General features: G+C 35.9%; 1 protein-coding gene across 1 annotated transcript in view; it reads right to left on the bottom strand.

Moving 5' to 3' along the window:
- Window positions 1-15241, bottom strand: part of TTBK2 (tau tubulin kinase 2) — a 72214-nt gene that overhangs the window by 18203 nt on the left and 38770 nt on the right. Inside the window, exons 7-12 of the mRNA XM_050897811.1 lie at window positions 14655-14747; window positions 13525-13650; window positions 10587-10744; window positions 8772-8988; window positions 7193-7404; window positions 5394-5997 (exon numbers count right to left, since the gene is read on the bottom strand). Of these exons, the coding sequence (XP_050753768.1) occupies window positions 5394-5997; window positions 7193-7404; window positions 8772-8988; window positions 10587-10744; window positions 13525-13650; window positions 14655-14747 (1410 nt within the window). The remainder of the gene's footprint in view (window positions 1-5393; window positions 5998-7192; window positions 7405-8771; window positions 8989-10586; window positions 10745-13524; window positions 13651-14654; window positions 14748-15241) is intronic.

A 15241-nucleotide genomic window follows, 5' to 3' on the forward strand; every position in this document is an offset into this window, starting at 1 on the left:
ACCTGCTGAAGCTGTGCTTTTGAGATGCGAATGACAGGGGGGAACTTGTTGCCACAGGGAATGACAGGAAGCTGCCTACGACCAGTTGAGCGGGAGGAAGAGGAGTGGCTCTCAGCTGATTGACTCCTTGATAAACCAGCCTCTTTCAGAGGGTCCGAGTGGATGGATAGATAGGCTATAGGGTTCATGGTGCGGAGGATGGGACTTGAAATTCTTGGAGTGGAGAAATGCAGCGTATGAGATGAGTTGAGCTGTGAGAACAACATGGTGGGGAAGAAAATCAGGTTTAAAAATCAATATTTTAATAATTCTTGTTTATGTCTTGCCTATTCATTTTCTTAGAAGACCATACTCACAACTCCCTCACAGGCTAAAAGCTGATAATTTAAGAGGTATCTTAAGTCTAACCTTCACATTTTCCATCAATTTTTAAAATCCAGTATCAAAATCAAAAGTGAGCATCCTTTCTCTAGCTGGCTCCTACCTTCAGGAGGTAACAATCTAGAGCAGATTTAATAAACTAACACAGTCTGTTCCAAGCATATTGCATACACAAACTAGCTGAGTGTTGACTGGTCCTTGTAAATGCTTAGCACATCTGTGCAACAACATTGTTCTCTGAGATGACTATATTTTTAGCATATACACCCATTGCAGGCTTTACAAATGTGACTGTATAACTACACCTATAGCAGCATATATTAAGAACCATAGCTGACAGGATTAAATCAGTAAGAGTAGTATGAAACAATTTTGATGAAATTTCCCAAATATGGGATTGAACTAGAAGGATACATTGGCCTGGAGAATCCATGAACAATTGCTTCATCTTGAACTACATCACTCAAGCATTTAGAAAAGAGCAAAAAACCCAAAAGAACAGGAACTGTAAAGTCAAAGTGTTCCAAATTAAGAATTTTAGAGAAAGTATATTTTCAAATTGGTTATTGATGATTCTAATAAACGTATAGCTTTGACATACAACTCCGAAATCAACTGATTCTTTGCAAGACCTTTTCCAGCGCTGAATAAATATCTGATGGTGACACATCTAAATACCTGTAAACGAGATTTCTATATACAGTTTGCAATTCTTTGTTCCAAGTATATTTAGACAAAACCATGAAGAGATATGGAAACTTTTTGCAAGCTCCATGAAGGTGATTTTCTGTTTCCTACCATGATATTTGCAATTCTAACCTGTATTCCTTGGAAACAGAGAGCACCTATGAAGCATTTCAGTTGCCAAGGAAAAGGTATTTTCAATTGTGTCAATCCTAAAGCTTCAGTTCCCATAATGCATAGCTGTCTCTCAACTGGACAAAAAAAAGTATTTCCAGTGTCTCATAAAAGTAGCAACTGAGGTTAGAAGGTACATGAAAATTAAATGACTTAGAACTCAGAAATAAATGGAAATTTAAGAGCAGGTTTTTGATAAAACATAATAGTACCTCAATGTACAAAAATGCTAATTTCAGCAATATTTCTAAATAATAAAAATAAATAGATTCACACAGTCAAACCTCTTCTATAACCACGCGCATAGGTTGTCAACCAAGTGTGACCAGAGCAAACTGTTGTTTAATTTAAACTGAAGAGGAAAATGGAATTAGCTGTTACATATTCAATTACTTCAACTCCATTATTATTTCTTTGCTGAAATATCTGTTTGACAAATATATGTTGCAAATTTTTGTGCATGCACTGTATGGAGTTCATCGCAATTCAATACAAACACAGTAAATTAGTGAGGCCATGGTTCAACAACACAGCAAGTCCAGCTTTAGGCTCTTAGTACCAGATCAAGAAAAAGAAAACTAGAGCTGGATGGTGCAAAGTGCTGCTCCAGTATAAATTCACCATTAGTCTAGATCAGTTCAAATTCTTGTGACAGATTAACTTCATACCAGCAGATATTACAGCAAATCAGGTACTGTCTGTCCTCCTGCAGCCAAAGTCAACATAAAGCCACTATGAAAGCATAAAGTCAGCATATATACCCTAGCATCCTCTGAATAGTTCAACAGAAATGTGACCATGTGCCCATGACTGAGCCAGATCAAACTGGTATTTGCTGGTAGCACACAGAATCTGTATTGCAACTAGAAAACCATGACTGATAACATGAAAATTAGTTCTCTTACCTGCAGGGCTTTTTCATAATAGATAGCATAATTTGCTATAATTTTTATGCCTGAAACTTACTCACCCCCAAGCCAAAAACTTACACATTTTTCTCTCTTATTTTTTGAGTTCAGGTTTCGTTCCTGAATTGCTACAACTTTACATTCTTATTAGAATGCTGATGCTGTGTGAAACAGGTAAGAAATGATATTATCATCAATTACAGGAAGTCCATGTATACATGCAATTTCAGGAAGAACATTTATCTACAAATGGAAGGACTGCAGACCAGCAATTTCTTTCCTTCAGGAGAATATAAAATTATGGGTGAGTATATGAACCTTTAGTTTCTCATACAGAAACGTCCTTGCTACTACTTACTACTTAAATAGTGAGCAATAAAGCCCTGAAAGAAATAAAGAAAGAATAAAGAAGAATCATCAAAGTGAAAATGAAAACCACAAAAATACATAGAACAGGGAAATTATTTTATTCATTCACCATTGAAGTAATTGCTTACATATTTAACAAACCTATTAAAATAAGCTCAAAGAACATAATTCATCATATTTTCTCCTAAGTGATAGTGAAGCAGGTCACTAGAAATCCACATGGAAGGTATATTCATAAGCACGATGACCATGAATGCTGAAATGTCCTAGAGTTTCAAGCCGTTTGAAATGAGTAAACTGTTTCAGAAATTATATTAAGCCATTATTCTACTATAATTTCAACATCTATTTTTAACCCCTTTTAGTAACACTTAAGTCATTTGATTTATGGTCCTGAACTTACATTCTTGGATCCAAGCCTGCTCTTATTAACTGGTGCAATATAATTAAATCAGCAGAAAAGTAAAATATGACGCTTTGACCATTATTTGTATTGTCAGGAAGGCACTACCTAGACAAAATTACTAAAGAACAATAACATCTGATCCACAAACAAGGATCACATTCAAAGAACAGTTTCAGGTGGGTAAATGCTTTGAGGAAGAAGGAGAAGGACTCTACCAAACAGCTCCCCAAGGTCACCAGGACTCTGGAATAGAGAGAACTACTCTATGAAGAGGCATATATATACTGTCTCCCTGTGAAGTGACTGGGACACTCACCTATTAGAACAGCTAGGTTCTGGTACCCACCTCAAGGAATATTTAAGTGTCTTTTATGAAGTGGAATACCATCAACGAAGGACAGAAAAAACAACTCACCCCCAAATATCCTCCTGAGCTTTGTTTGGCTTTCAAGGGCTAATGAAGTAGATGGAAGACTACCACAAATTGCCATCACAGTTGGAATAGACACACTGCATATAGACACAGTCTGTTCCCAGTTTCTAAATCAGCCAAATAATTTCTATTTTCTTTATTCCCAGTTCAGTTTATATTTTCAATCCCACATGATTTACCTTCAAAATAGCAAGCTCCTTCCTGCCATTCATCTTGCCCTCACAGCAGTACTTGCCCTTCCAGGATAATATAAACCATATTCATTTCCTTCATTTTTGAGGTCATGACAAATATCCCTTACCTGCTTGCAAAGCCAAACTAAAATATAATCTCACCCCAGTGTCTACTTCAACCAGTATTTCTTCCAATACATCTTATAATTAATTGACCTTGTTTATAACTGTTTCTGTTCCCATGCTCAGAAGCTTCTTCCTTTCCAGATAAAGATATTGTCCATTATTTGCACTGTAGTACATGATATTTATATCATCTCTACTTTCAGTTTTAAGTAAAATAGCTATTTCCCCAAAAAGAGTCAAGTTTGTATAAAGTGGGATAGGGCATTTGCATACAAAATTGCAAGCTGTTTTTTAATGGCTTTCAAAATAAAAACAGCTGATAATTAGTATTTTGTACAGGACTAAGTGTTGCTGTTTCTTGTCTGTTTTGCTAAAACTAACATTAAAATACAAAAATTGAACAACTGAAAACAACTGAGCAATTTAAATTAATTTTTCACCTTTACAAGTTTCTAACCCATCAAAAAATCTTTCATACAACTAGTATTTCAACTTAAATCTCAAAAATCTTCTGTTGTTTAACACAGTTCTGTATTTTGAATCATGCAGAATGAACCTTCTATGAACTACATAATTCACAAAGTATGGTATCTAAATATAATCTTGTATGAAAGATATGATGTTGCATTTTCCATGGGAACCTAGGTGCATTTGAAATTTTACTGTACAGCTATAGTTAATTACATTGAGTAGTTCATTTTCTCCATAAAGGATATTCCACACCTTATAATAAATGAGTGGTTGGTGACAAGTTTCTTTTTCTAATGAGCTGGCTGTAACTTTCACAAAAAGTGGTGATAAGTGAGGGAGAAGTACAGCCAGGTTTCTTGGCTCAAAGGAGCTTGAAAGAATTGCCCTTTATATCATAGATGACACAATATCTACTGAGAAAAGGGGAGAAATAAAACCAGGAGCTGACTCCCAATCACTTAACCATTAATCTTACTTCCTTCTTAAGTAAAGCCAAAGAAATCTTTGTTCAGAATCAGTGACAGAGGAGAAAAAAAGTAAATGTTCAAAAACTGTGCAAATAAGAATTCTTTAGAAAAGATGGAGAAACACAAAAAGAAGAGGATGCAATGGAAGCAAAGCAATCTGTCTTACTGAAGAGAAAATTCTGGGAGCAAAGCAGTAGTTGCAAAATTATCTTGGAAGTGAGAAGTAGCAACAATCTATAAAAGCCAACAAGTTGTTTGTATAAGAACCATTAGAAATTTCAGAAGAAACAGGAAGAAACAAAGGGAATTCCAAAAGAAAACACTACATCAATGATGGTGAGAGCAAGTAACTCTGTTTCTTTAATTTCAGTCATTTAGGCTTTTCCTGAAACACATGAAACATTGTAGCACAGTATTTTACATATTCATTGTAATTTTATGTTTACTGCAAATATAATAAATATATATTTGCATGTGTATCTCTCACTGATTAGGAATCACTGCATAAGGAGCTTCTTTATATATATATATATATATATAAAAAAACCCCCATATAATTATTTTATTTTTTTTATTGAGGCCAGTTCTGTGGATCATACCTGCAGAACTAATAGCCACTTCCATGGGAGAATGTACACTCAGAACATGGAAGATCATTCCTCAAGAATCAAGTCCCATATCTGATGAAACTAGGAATTTCTGCTACACTATTGTTTTTTAGTCACTGCCTTTTCCCTTACTATATTCTCATATAAGTCTGAATAAAGAGAGGTTCAATAAAGCAGCAACCGTTTCTCTTACCGGAGTGAGTGCTCCTTCTGCTTGAGCTTCCATAGGACTTGTAGGGGTGGCTGCAAGAAGCTGTCCAGCAGCTCCGGACAGAAGTTCCAATTTATCTGTAAGCTGTTCGGAAGCCGCAGGATGACACTCCATGGCTAGAACAAACTCCACCCCTGAGGTTTGATTCTTGGCATGGACACTGTTTCCTGCCCAACCATCCTGCCTGGGCTGCTCTTCTGGAGGGGACTCCTCTAGAACTTGCAGTACCTCTGGCTCTTCATCTGAGGGACTTCCAGTCGTTTTGTGCCCTAAAGCCTCATTTGTCCTGAAGTCTTGCAAGTCCCGTTCCTTATCTATTATCACCCATTCCTTAGAATCAACCTCCTGCCTGCAGGAGCTTAAGTTGACAGCTACAAATCCATTGCTAATAACACCATCAACATGTTCTGGAGAACTAGCTGACACAGGCTTTGAAGCGTCTGGAAGATATTCTTCATCATAGTGCCAAACATGGTCCATGCGGGCAGTCACAGGAGCAGGAATGGGTGTTTTCTGAGAAAGAGGAGGAACAGCAGCAACAGGAGTCTCTGCCGCAGCATTCAAGTCTTTCTGCATCTTCTCCAAACTTAAGAAAAGAAGTTAATATCTGAATTAGTTAAGAATTAATTAAATAATGTAAGCTACATCTGAGTTTTTTCAGTGGAGGAAAACTAGATTTATCTAAAAATTTGTTGTCATATTTTAGAACAATCTACAAAGGTTGAAAGATCCACAATTTGAGACAAATTACTGTGAGGTCAAGTAAAAATGGGCGGATGGTCTTAGAAATTTGCACATATTGTAAGTGTAATTGTAAGCTATCATATTGTATTGTAAATGTAATTACCAGAAGGGAGAATAGTGAGTGGATACCGACTCAGTGGTGAGGCTACCACCAGATGTCCACTGTACTTAATTTATGCTACAAAGCTGAGACTCAAAGCAGAACAGAAGAAACAGATGTCTCCAGCAGCAGTTAGTAGATGCTTTCAAGAAGAATGTTATTGTTTTGATTCCTTATTTATGCTTTGCGTAACTTGCTTCATCAAACAAATTCAAATTCCTAACCCCCCCATAACATATTTAGAAGGATTTTGCCGCTGTCAGCATCCCAGCTGTCTTCTACTGTCCCCACTGAGCCTCTGCCTTTCTGTCAGATTTCACTGTGTCCTTCTCCCCTTATTCTTTCTACACATAGGCAAATTGATTGAATCTCTTCTCATACATCTGTCTCTTCTCTACCTTCAAATTCCATTTTAAGACCTCTGTCTTCTATCAAGATTTTTTATGTTGGTGCAACACCTTTGGGCATAACTAAACCTGCTGCATGCAGGTAGATTTCCAACTTTACTTCATAACTCAACTTCTTATAAACTGTCCTTTTCATGTCATATAATCTAATCCCATGTTACCTCTATTGAGCACCTGATGTCATCATTCTTATTTAGGATGAGTTGTACTGACTGTTAAGAGTATCCCACTGAAGAAAAAGGTAATAAACATCAGGGTTACACCACTAGGTCTTGAAGTAAAACATTCTCTCAAGTGTGGAAGTCCAACTTCAACTGTATACTAGCACTAATCTTTTTTTAAAGAAGCTGCCAAGTGGTGAAATCCATTAATCAAGCAATATTATGAACATAGTAAATACTTTACTGTAGCTTGCATAAGCATAAGTCAGCAGCTCCATTCCTGGTTTTCACATGGCAGAGGAAAGATGATAGTATCTTAACTACATGTCCTGAAAAGATCTAAGCATAAGAATAAAATAATTTCTTTACCAGGTCTCAAGAAATTTATCAGTGTCTGGCTTTGACTCCAACGTCAGACGCTTTTCCAGTTCAAAGCTGTGAATTGAACGTAACTTTCGCACCAGTGGGACATCCCTGTCTAGCTGGGTGGTCTCTGAGCGAACACGAATGGGAGAACCAAGACTCGGTGCATTAAGCATTCCATTCACTGGCCCATGGCTGTTTTCTTCCTCTGTGGCAGCCTGTGCAAAAAGTAAAGTAAAAATGTAACTCACTAGGAGTGGCAAAACAGAGGAAGACAAGGTACTACACGATGAATACCATCCAGGTTTTTAGCCTGTGATAAGCCAATTTGTATTTGGAATGGTCCTTAAGTTCATGCCATAGTTAAGGTAGTTTAGATATGCTCTTCAGCACACACCTGCAACAGACAAAATACTAGTAATATACTAGTTCTGGGTAGGTCTGAGAACAGGAGTCTCAAAAACCCAGTAATACATTTAAATTTACTCTGATATTTCACACTCACCTCTGAAATTTTCTTTAATAATAGTCTGAAACCCAGCACTTGGTAGCATCTTCAGTCTGCTTTACAGTCAAGTGTTCTTATTAAAGAGAAGTTAGCTTCCAAGCTGTCTTTATGATTTTCTGGAGCATATAACACTGTCATATACTAAATCTACTAGATATTTCTGTGACTTAGAACTACGTTTTAGTCCAACCGCATTCCATCTTGTATACTAACTGGACATGATTTAGAGCTGGGAAATCATGATCATCCTTAATTTCAACAGGTATAACTCACAGAAATTGCCTTTGTTTAAAAAAGAACAATCTCCTTTCTCCCTCTTTGGTAAAAAACAAACAAACAAACAAGTACATTTGAAAATAGGCACCATGCTTTATGCTTTCCCACAATACTTTTTTTTTCTAGTAAACAAGAAATAACAGCCTCAAAACTAGACAGCTCTCCTAGCTAAAGGACATTTCAGTACTAGGTCCCTCTTCATGTTCAAAACATTTTTATATCAAGAAACAGGGCTACATTTGTCTGAGTATGAAATGTTGTGATTGTGAGCAAGGGAAACAGGAACCACTTCTCAGAGACCACTTTTCAAAATTAAGCAGCATTCTCTTCTAAAGACTACCCATGAACCTCTTTGGACTAGTACAAAGGTATCATATATTATGGAGAAAAAAACACCAAGTGAATTAAATGGATACTGCCAAACACAGTGCCAATCTGTCAATTGAAGAATAACATTAAACTGTTTTTCGTATATTCAGTATCTAACTTCTACACATGCAAGATGCAGGAAATTTGCTTTGGTTTTATTCAGTGAGCAAGAATCAAAATCATGTCTGAAGACCATGAATATGAATAAACTACGAAGAATCTCAAAAGTGACACAAGGCCCAAAAGCTTGTCTGCTTGTTCCAGTATATAAATCGCTCTAATAAAATGTGTTAGCTCTACCATAAATCTTGTTTTCTTAGACCATTCTGGCTAATCAATATTAGTAAGACTGCATTATTAATTATATCTTATGTGCACTATGAGGACAGAAAACTGTTCAAGATGGTCTTCACAATGCAGATTTGTAAGTACCTTACAGATCCCTAGTTTTATTTTGTTTCTGTTTGCATCCATTTCTTCCCAAACATCTTTTTCCTGAGGACGCTGATGCCCAGGGGATCCCGGTAGTTTCTCTGGTGAGACACCAACTGGAATACCATTCTCTCCATCACTGAGCTGTTCATCAGGAAACACTTCATCTGTGTTTTCTCGCAGCAAATCTCCTGGGATAGGAGTGGCATTGGCAATTCTACAAAAGTAGGTTAAAAAAAAGATATTGGAAAGGTAAAACTTTTGAGACTCTAATGTGTTTCTTGAAATTATTTTCTACTCTAAATTATTTTCTACTCTACTAAAAGAAAGAAACAAACAAAAATTACAAGCAAAAGCATGCTTCTGTAGAAAAGTAAATCTTGTAAATTATTTAATATAAAAAACCCTACTTCCTGGCTTTCACAAGTTATGTTTCTTTAATTTAGGCACATAACAAAAGGTGTAAATCAAAAAACAATCACTTAGAAGCTGGTTTTTTTAATGTTTTCAAAGCAACTTCTGAGAAAATTTGTTAGAGATCATGTCCAGGCTCAGCTTCACTCCTGACTCTTCTACACATATTTTTCTATTAAAAAAAAATTATGGCAACTTTCGTAATATAGTTTCCTTTTCCCCCAAATTTGGTAGAATAACAAAACATACTGTGTGAGGAAGAGAGATCACTCAGCAAACTAAATGCAGTTTTAATCACTATTCTTATCAAGTGTTATTTTGGTCCAATTATTGATAATCAAAACATAAGCATAACGCTAACAAGACATTACATTTTAGTTAAAGCTCTGTAGTCCCATTGACTTGGGGCTAAACAGGGCTAAGGCTTAGCTCAGTATCTGCAACTGAAGCAATGCTATTCCTAAAAAGTGAACAGTCAGGTGGTCAATTAAAAGTCATTCCTTTACAGTCACCACAATTGTTAACTGCAGCCAAGACTATCAATAACTCCAGTGTGATGCTTAGTGTGATAATGGGATTGAACCATATGCAAAATCGCTGTCAACTTCAGTGTGTTCAATAGCGCACACCGTACACCTGTGTAATATTAACACCAGTTAATGTCTTGACTGACATTTATTTTAACACTTTTTTTAAAATTACCTTGAAATACTGGGAATTTAATACATTCTACATGAAATTCTGGTGTTTTTCAGCCTCACTACATTGTCAAAACTCCCACGTCACAACCTTCGTGACTCTTACATAAAAAGTTGATCTACTCAAGGCCTAGAACAGGCACAAAGTCTTCCTCCTGACCCATGAACACCTCTTATATTCTCCAATCCCCTGAGATGAGTGTGGGTATTATTAAACATCACATCTCATCCAACTTACTTAATTACAGAAGGTCTCGAAGACCACATTAAATATTATTTTAAACATGACCAAAATCTATTTCCAAATTTCCTATAAAGATCCATTCATTTTTCAAAGTTATAAGGAAATTGCAGCTACTAGTTTATTTCAACCTTACAGAAAACAATGGGTTTATTTCCAGGCAGTTAAACTCACAACACATCATTTAGTTTCACAAAATATGATTTAGCAAAGGATGGACTAGCAAATTTACATGCAATTTCCCGAGCTACTATTTTTTATTGCTATAAATTTAGGACTGCAGTGCTGATCTTTCAGGACAGTATAAACAGGAACCCTAAAAAGGGAAATATTTCAAATGCTCCCAAACCTCCATTCCTCTATTTATTCAACATCCTGCAGAAAAAAACCCTAAATTATGGAGCTAATTTCCCTTTGGTACTCTGCGGCTGCTTTTTAAGTGACCACAATGTGCATACATACCCAATTGCAGCCGGAGTAAGACGAGTGTGTAACTGAGGTGTGGTTGAAGTTGTTGTGGTTGTCAGAGAGCCGTCAGTTCCACTCTTCTCCCAGTCAAAAGGGTCACTTTCAATAACCCCAAACGTTTTCATGGTGTTGTCAAACACAGACATGAGAAGCTAAAAATTAAGAAAAAAGTTAATAAGCTTCATTTTTGTCTAAAAGACCAAGCAATTAAGAAATATCCTCCTATAATACTTTAACATGTCTCTCAGATTTTGACTGACAACAATTTTCCAAAAAAAGGACACAGTTGTTTATATTTACCATTTCTCATTTTCCAAGGCTTAAAAGTCAAGATATACAAAATTCTGTTTTATTTAAAAAAAAACAAAAACAAACAACCTGCATCTGTGTTTTTATCAGTAAAAAGAGGTAAAGATACACCATAGGCTACCACAAAAAGACAGAAAGACACACGCAGAGGCATGACTACATTGCTGCAGAATAGCATCCAATGGCTCTCCAGCAGAGGAAGATAAAAGAATATATTTGGTAACACCATTAGAAACCAAGGAAATGAATGAGGAGTACGTAGGGAAGGATACTGAATTGCTAATTTATAAATTTCTGTCATTTAGAACTATGTATCATTTACTTTATCTAATGCTGACATTCATCCCACAGAAATGTCACACTGGAAGGTTTCCACCCTCATTTTATGCTATGAAAAAGCATCTAGAACAATTTGTGTCCATGACAGAGAAAGAAATTGCATCTACTTTCCTCTCCTGTGAAAAAACTTTGTCTCATTCTAGTCACTGGTGGGAAGGCTGGGTCCATATCACATCATCTCTTACTGTGTAACATTTCTAAAATTAATCTTTTTTTTTTTTCTTTTCTTTTCCTAAAAGCTAAAACTCTAGTTTTCATTCTTTCTTCCAATCTAGGATGCTGAAAATTTTTCTCTGGCCTCCTTTAAAAACACATACCCTTTGGCAACTTCAAACAGATTGGAAGTTTGGATCATTCTTCTTGTATAAAGTGGTCATATCCATTTTATCCTTACTCTCAAGAACTTTTGGTGTGCCATCTATCCCAGTCAGTTCTGAAACCCTACTGAACTGCACAAAGCCATAGTTCGCTCTCTGTCCCATACAGACTCTCCTTTATTCTCCTCTTCCTGTAAATCATAAGCAGTCTCTCTGAAGTCATTTTTAAGGTCATTCTCCTTTAAATCTTTTCTACAATTTCTGCTATAATGCAAATTCAAACTCAAATGCTTAATGATTTCAGGAGGCTGAGGCAATGTGTGCATAAATACCTGAATAAAATAAACATATCTGACATTGCCAAATCAAACGTGGATTCTGGACCTATGTCATGAACTATTTAGACTGTAAACTCTTCAGAGCAGGGATCTTGACCATGTACATTCTTGTTCAGTGCCTAACCATAAATATGAACAAAGAATGATACATATCGAAGGTATGAATAGCATTGCTACAACAAATACTAGTTAAGAGAGACTACAGCTTAAATGACCATGGAAAGTAAAGCACTTTCTCACTGCTTTAAATAAAACCACCCTGCTCTGGTCTAAAGCACACAAGCAAGACCGTGTCAGAAGGCTTAGGCTGCAGCTACACAACTGCAAATGTTCCAGGACCAACCAGAGGACTGTAAATTACTGGGCTATCTGTATCATGGAGAAACTCTGTCCTGGTATCACGTTAATCCCTGAGTGCATGTGCTGTGTTAGATACAAGTAGACCACAGAAAAAGGTTTTGCAAAAATATTACATTCAAATTTTTGCACAAAAATTGATTTTTTTTTTTTTTTTGCAAACGTGCAGAAGAACATACCAGTACATTTAGAGAAATTCACTTACTAACAGGAAATTAGTTATCCCTTGAGATTTTCAGTTCTTATTTCGAATCTTACATATCTCGATTTCTCTGTTAATCTTAGCAAGTAAACCACAGGAATCATTCTTATCAAAGTTACAATTCCAGAATTAGTTAGTTAGAATGATTTATTTATTCAGTTGAATCAATTCAGCTTGCACACCAGCAGAAAACCATTCTTTCTGGTTTTGCTGAGTTATTGAGTTGAACAAATGCACAGAGGCAGACAGGTAATGCAAGTGGGAAGCTGACAGGAATGTGTGTTTCCAGGAGCCAGAGGGAAGGCATGCAGGGACAACTTGTCATGGTGTGATGTTAGATCAGTTCAACTTCTCCCACAGTTTGTGAGACTGAAAAAACTCTCAGTCTCTCCCTCCCTGCTTTTCCTGAGCATTCCTCTGCTGCTTTCCACATACTGGTATAGAACAAAGTTCTATCTCTGAGTTTTATTTACTGTTAAATCATGGGTCAACACTGAGTGAATAAGACACATATTCTACAGCATATCCTCTTGGCACCTATCACCTTATCACCGAGCTGAAGCTGTCCATTTCATCAGGCAATACTCTCTTAAACAAAGAAAAATGACTAGTTTTCTGATGATCTCTGTAGGCAATACTTCAGTCTTAAAAACCCACCACAGCTGCATGTTGTGCTATAGCTGTATATATTGTAGGTGCTGAGCTCCAGGTTTTGGAAAACTGCCAGAATGACTATCACTGAGAAAACAATCTGATCAATTTAACTTAAGGAGTACCCACTAGAGGCTACCATAGTAGGATAGCACCTGATCCTAACAGAATACGGACTGCAAAGCAACTGTCAATTATTTTTAGAAACTTAACTGCCTTACTCTTCCCAAATGGAAAAAAATGACATCTTTGAACCGCAAAGTTTCTGTGGCACTAGATGGTCATTAAAGTAACTTTGTGGTGGCACAATCCATAATCACTACCAAGACTACACAATGAAATCAAAGGAAATTGAAGATGAAACAGCATAAAATTCTGCTATTCAAAAATCAGGAAGACAAAATAGTAAAAATGTTTACCTGGTAATCAGGCTTTGTAAAGTAATCTAAATTAGAAATGTGATCCAAAAAGATGTTGAATTCTTGAGGAAGATGTTTCAACATAAGTCTGTGCTCGTACCTTTCCTTAATGGAGCCCACTTGCTCCTAGGAGTAAACAACACAACAAACATTAACATGCCTTTATTCTCTGCTACAACATATTGACCTTGTATCTTACAGCCATTCAATACACTACTGGCCAGAAAGATGGGTAAGTACATCACGCTGAATAGTACTGAGGAAGGCCATTCTGCATCAGATAGCAAGATAAGAGATTCTGTCATTGCCCTCAGTACACATGCAAAATAATGTACAAACTTTAAATTCAATATGAAAAGCCATTTAATTTTCTGCTGTGTTTGAATGCTGCCTGATATCAAGGACTGTCATTAGACACTCCAACCCTTCTAAAAAGCATGTTTTAAATATTTAAATATCCTGTTGCATCATCTGAAGTTCAGTCACTTTTTGGTGTTTATTTGGTCATCACAGTATATTGCATAAGATCCTGTTTAGTGTGATTAAATCAAAACCAAAAAAAGAGACACTACCTATATACCACATTGTCATCTACCAATGCATAAACCACCTTAGAGAGTAACCTTGTTTCAATCTAATTTCAAAAGAAGTTGAAAGAAGTAATAATAGGCTAACTAGACGTGGTTTCTTCGCATACCTCACCTATGATATATGACTAAAGGCACTACTGCATATTGACTGATTCACTTTTGTTCACCAGCAAATAAGAAATGTCCATTTCACAAATAATCAAAATAGATAAGATATTCTAAATGTGTGATAGGTGAAATCAAAAAGTACTCAAGTGGAAATAGGAAAATGAAATAAGTAGCATATATGCACTTACTTTTGCCTTTTAAACCATTTGCAAACTAGAAGCACAATCCACTTCCTGCCTAGAACAGTTCGTAAAACTTGATTGCTTTTTAAACCATGACACTAGCAATGAGAACTAACGCTAGAAAACACTGGAAAATGTAATGTTAAAATTAATGAACCAGTGATTCTTAGTAGAATCTTTATCACAGCATTCACTTTACAATGCAGAAGTAAATCTCCCTCATGCTCTTCGGTTTCACTTCTAGGTTTACCTTATCTTTTATTTTTCTCCAAGGCAGTTGCCCAACCACAAATTCCACCAACATGTAGAACAGGGACCAGAGATCATCATGCCGACCCATTTCCTGTGAAAAAGAAACATTATTCTAATGCATCTTACAAATACCTATAAGACAAAAGGGAAAACAGATTCTTTACTGCTCTGGAGACTTAAATTATTATATATAAAAATTAATATAATCAAGGCTGCAAAACAAGTTCGTATAATTAAATCCAGCAACTATTTTAAGCAGAAACATACAAGTAAATTTCCATAGAAGATACATAGAAACAAAACAGAAGTTGAAGTGTGTTAAAATAACATTGCAAATGTTTATTCTGATAAGCTGTTAAGCTGTTTATTCAGATTTCTTTAGTGTATGCTGTTAAGATGACATACTGGACATTATGTATTTTATAAAACTCAGTAACTTCATCTTTTTAATTTATTAACTTACAATACAATTGAACACCAAAGGTAATTATTAAAACCACTATTATTTCTACAACAAGAACTTTTTTACCCTCGACTACTGTAAAGTATATTATCCTTTCCCAAAATTTGTAAGTATTAATTTCT

Source organism: Gymnogyps californianus, chromosome 5, assembly GCF_018139145.2.
Source record: "Gymnogyps californianus isolate 813 chromosome 5, ASM1813914v2, whole genome shotgun sequence".
Lineage (NCBI taxonomy): Eukaryota > Metazoa > Chordata > Aves > Accipitriformes > Cathartidae > Gymnogyps > Gymnogyps californianus.